This window comes from Apaloderma vittatum, unplaced genomic scaffold, assembly GCF_000703405.1.
Source record: "Apaloderma vittatum isolate BGI_N311 unplaced genomic scaffold, ASM70340v1 scaffold24949, whole genome shotgun sequence".
Taxonomy (NCBI): domain Eukaryota; kingdom Metazoa; phylum Chordata; class Aves; order Trogoniformes; family Trogonidae; genus Apaloderma; species Apaloderma vittatum.
The window spans coordinates 25,870-30,848 of NW_009733879.1; the positions used below are offsets into that span (position 1 = coordinate 25,870).

General features: G+C 40.2%; 1 protein-coding gene across 1 annotated transcript in view; it reads right to left on the reverse strand.

Moving 5' to 3' along the window:
• The window catches only part of MED13 (mediator complex subunit 13), a gene marked incomplete at its 5' end in the record, with an annotated part of 27,058 nt that extends 22,843 nt beyond the window's left edge, over window positions 1-4,215 (reverse strand). Inside the window, 6 exons of the mRNA XM_009876072.1 lie at window positions 221-331; window positions 639-801; window positions 1,726-1,920; window positions 2,800-2,997; window positions 3,586-3,636; window positions 4,070-4,215. Coding sequence (XP_009874374.1) covers window positions 221-331; window positions 639-801; window positions 1,726-1,920; window positions 2,800-2,997; window positions 3,586-3,636; window positions 4,070-4,215 — 864 coding nt within the window. The remainder of the gene's footprint in view (window positions 1-220; window positions 332-638; window positions 802-1,725; window positions 1,921-2,799; window positions 2,998-3,585; window positions 3,637-4,069) is intronic.
• Window positions 4,216-4,979: the final 764 nt, after the last annotated feature.

Sequence of the window (4,979 nt, forward strand, 5' to 3'; positions counted from 1 at the left end):
TCCACTCAGATGATTCCCATGAATAAAAACTCTGCATTTTCTTACTGGGCAGAGTTTCAAGACCTACAATGACATTTAGGATACGAGATACAAATTTTGTTCCAGCTTTCCTACAAGCAGCTATTGCTTAATTACTCCTAAAGGAGTCATCACGAGCCCTCTCCTGAGCACTTCAATCTCAACGTACACTGTCGGACTGAGGGTTTGCCAAGCGACGTACCTTGAACAATTGCAATTTGTCCTCTGCGTGGCTTCAACAAAATCCCAAGACGCTACCTTGTCAGCTGTCTCTTCGTCACACAAGGCATTTGATGTAGCAGAATACTTCCTCCTGTGATTCAACATAGGGAGAGTTATTCGAGATCAATGTACATTCTTTCCTTATCTTCTGTCAAGTCTTGAGAGCACTTTTGCGACGCAGCATTCCACAAAGAAATTATCAATGGCCTATCATGAACATATTAAACTGAGAACTAAACAAACTACTAGTTAGGAACAAATTAAGTTCTTTATAACATTTTATTACCATGAATAAAGTACCTTCTACTTGCAGTCACAGCATCTTGAACAGAACTACTTTCTACAACAAACACACGGGATACCATGGAGTTTTTTAGCTTCACAAAACGAGTACATACTTGTTCTGTGCTCTGTTCATATTGCATTCTTGCCAAACTCTGTCCACCACTTGATTGGCGAGCTTTCTAGGTATTTTGCCACCATGATGGCTAGTACTGTCGGAGATAAATCCATCAGAAACCGAAGAAAACTTCACCCATTTCTGGGCAGATTGAGCATCAACTGAAAAGCAGCACCAGAGGAAACAGTTTTAGGCAGTGGGGCCATACTCTCACAACCACTATTACTTCAATTCAACCACTACAGGAACATCTTAGGAAAAAAAAAAAGTATCTTCTTAACTCAGTGTTAGGAAATAAAAACAGAGGATGTCGCTACAGTAGCAGATTATTATTACATAGTTCCTACTCTCAGGAAGAAAGACCAAAAAAAAGGCACCATATATATCTATGTTATACCTGGGCTACTCTTTATCATCCAAGTAACTACAGACCTATAAAAGAAAACTTGAGCAAAACTACCTGTTAAAATTTTAACAATATTATTTTCAAAAGGATTGAACTAAGGTAACAGAAGAGCTTGGGAGGCAAAACAAACAAAACTTCTTCTGCATGTAAAGACACCTGGTACTATCAGTGAGCCTTACCTGCCCTGACTTAAAGTCACTGACCATAACCACTACGTGCAGGCTGTTCAGAGGGCACGCAGCCTGGCTGGAAACTAAAGCACAAAGAAACCTCCCTGGACTGTGAAAAAGGCTGAAAACATCACCTTGCTCACAGAGACACACAATGAGGTTTAGAAAGCCATGCCAGAATGCATACAGGCACTCAGAGGAGGAGGGGAAGAAAAAAAGAAAAAAAAACAAACAAACCCCGACAAAAAAAAAAAAAACCCAAATGCTACCAAAACCTGACCACAGAAATCTGAAGTACTGGATAACAACATCAGGTACAAAAGCGATCCTCGTTTCAGCACCTTAGACGTTGCTGAAGCTAATTTTGCTCACAACTGAAAAAACAAGAATTGATTTAGACACAAGAGACTTATGAAATGTGATTTTTGGTAACAAGACAGTGGTACAGGGAACATGTGAATCCTTTCCAAACAATGATTTCCCACCTGCAGAAGCTAAATTTATTATACCTGTTTGAACTTCCTCTGGGGATGTGGGTGGAGTCAGAGTTACTGAAGACATGGCAGGATCTCTCGTGGAAGCAGGCACTTGGTGGACACCCAAGCAAGCAGTTGAACAGTGAGACGCCCCGACAGTACTGGGAGCAGGGATGTCTGTCTGAGGAACTAGAACGAAGCACGCTGGGTACACCATTCGCACGCCAGCTGAAAACAGGAGCAAGTTGATTTTACAATTGTTTACCAAACCCTTACATCTAAAACTATTAACAAGTGGATCATTTTACCAGTCACTCCTAAGTTTACCTATCCCTTCTACCTACTGATGGACAAATAGTCTCTGTTGTCATCCTCATCATTACTTTATGACTTGCTTCATATAGAAGATGTGCATGAATGAATAAAAAAGGGCTTTGTATATACAGGCAGAGACAACTCCGGCATCTACAAGTTACTACTTACTTCTACTATTCTGCTGTACAAAGACTGAGAACGTACTTCTTAGTATCGCGTAAAACTGACAATATTCCCCTCCCTACCATCACCAGGGTCTCCAGCTATCACTGTAAAATGAGCTTGTAACACTCATTACAGAGAAATGATTACATTAGTTGGCAAATCAAAGGTCAATAGCCCACAGCAGAGGAACAAACTACTACGTCCCAGGGGCTCAGAGTTTAGGAACAGCAGCAGATAAATGCGGTGCCTGAGTACATTAAGTTCTCAAGGATTGTGGTTTTGAAGACATCCCTGAAAGGCACGGCTGTTCCGTTTGAATTTGCACAGAATCTGAAACAGCACAACACACTTTTGATGCATCTCAGATGTGAGCAGTGATAGTCGGGGGGGGGGGCGTATATTTTTATTTATTTATTTATTTTTAAAACAACCTTGCTTCTCAGAGCACACAGAAAAACACCTCTTACTAACAGGTCTGAAAGACCTACTTTAAACAGCAACCCTTTTTAGACAGACCTGAGCATTAATGAGAAAAACAAAAGACCAACAGCAGCTGCAAATAGTCATCTACATTCAGAATTCTGCACACTTAACTGTCCAGTTTATTTCAGTAACCAGAGTACTCACCAACAAGGACTTCAACAGCAGCTAAAGAATCATCCTCCCAATCCATTTCTTCTTGTTTCTCCTCAGATCCCTCCTTCAGGTTAGATGTGACAGGATAGAACTGTTTCCATTCGCCAATAAGCTTTTTTGTCGATGAATCAGAAAGCTTGAATGACTGCCCTGTGAGGGTGCCATTTAATCCAAAGGGACTTAAAATAACTAAAAAGATAAATAAAAATGTGTTGGAGACTTTATCAAACCAAAATTCACTCTTCCCCACTGAAACAGCATTTTGGTTATTTCAGCTGCACCAAATGAACAACTTATTTTCGTAACTCGGAATGCACCCTAATCACATTTTACTGTATTGCACCAGTTGTTGGTGATAGGTACACATTGTTAAACTTATGTGTACTCTAAGAATCAAGGTATCACAATAATAAATACAAATTAATCTATTCGAACAAGCAACAAGCAAGTTTTCATCTTGGCTAGCACGGACTCTCTAACAGGTGGGGTAAAGAAACACTATTTCAAAGTCTGACAAGTTAAGGTGTTTCCTCGTCCTTTCATTTTGCTTGATACAGTTACAACAACAAGCTACACAGGGAAATAATCTCTTTCATGTTTAGTCTTGTCCATATTAGGAAAGCACAGCTGCTGTTAAATCACATTCAAAAAAAAATAAAAAGCAAGTTTGAACACTGAGCATTAATAAACAAGGGCAGTGTGGTCATGCAGGAGAACTGATTTCTAGAGCCAACACAAGTGTGTCTGAGACAGGCAAGGATCAAACAGCCCACTGACCAGACTCGGGCCCCATCACTCCTTTGTCTTCGAGAGCACTGCCTGCATCTGCTGGTGGAACCAAAGGAATTTACAGGCAAGGAAGAGCCAAATAAAAAGGGGTAGGGGGAGCGAACAGGCGAAATGCGTTGAGTCAGAAAGGGATTTCTAAAAGAGTGGGCGATGAAGATACACGGGGCCTTAAAACGCTTGTTGGAAAAGTGAAATATTTAAGTCACCAGTAGGACACTACTTGGAAATAAAGTTGTGTCGTGAAGACAAATTACTTGGCTCCATGCCTAGTGATGAATATGGAAATCACCCACCTGCAAAAGAGCTGACAAACACCAACTGGCTTCTGACTGTGTCAGGACAGGGGATATTTGGGGAGCACACCTAATCGATACAAAACAGGTAGTGCCTCTGCTCCCAATTCCAGTCCTCATTCCGAGCAACTCAAAGGATTGATTCACCCTGATACTCGTCACTGATTGGCAAAACCTACCTTGAAAAGGGCTGTTGGACTGCTGGGCGAGAGTGAGGTGTTCTTCACTGAGCAGGTACACAGGCTGATGCTGACTGATCTCCACGCTGGTGCAAACATTGCTGTCTCCGTGTAAGAAGAAGGTGAATGAGCAGGACAAGTGCTCGCTGGGCGAAGAGAAGTGAGGAGGGTAGAGATGGTAGAAGGAAGAGGGGAAAAAAAAAATGTTGATGGCTTTCTCACTAATATTCATTAATGAGGTAACCAAAAATCCCTTCCATCTAAACAGCAAGAAAATGCTAAATACATGTTGTTGCCTTGGAGCGTTTACCAAGTATTCCTCCACCAGATACAAAACCAAAGATCAATGAGGTAGAAAACAGGCTCTAAATTTTCAATCTCTTTAGGCTGACACTTTATATTTTGAGGTCTGGAGGCAATTTGAAACATATTTGGTTTTGCAAGACTAAAAGCTGTAACTTTGTACTTTTTATATCTTATACATTTATTTTAAATGGGTAAAAATATTTCTGAGCATATACTAATTTTAAGGAGGTCACGTCTAGGTTCTCCTCTCACAGATCCACTAAACAGAATTTATATTCTCAGATTTATATTTAATATTAACCAACCAGTCACTTATTAAAAGCAGGAAGAAAAGCAACAGCTTTAAGAAGTGTTGGGTTTGTTTTGGTTTTTTAAATTGAATCTTATCTTCATGCTCCTGAAGCCAATCAACTACAAATGAAATCCCGGACCTACACACAAAGGGAGGATACAATCAACTGAAAAACCCCAAAGCTTAAGTCATTGTTAAAGTCATTAAAGCAGGTATCAATGTTTAATATCAGATGTTTTACTGATAGCTTCTCTCAGTCTGGAGTGCTCTAGAGAAAAACAAAAAAAAAAAAAAAAAAAAAAAACCCCAAAC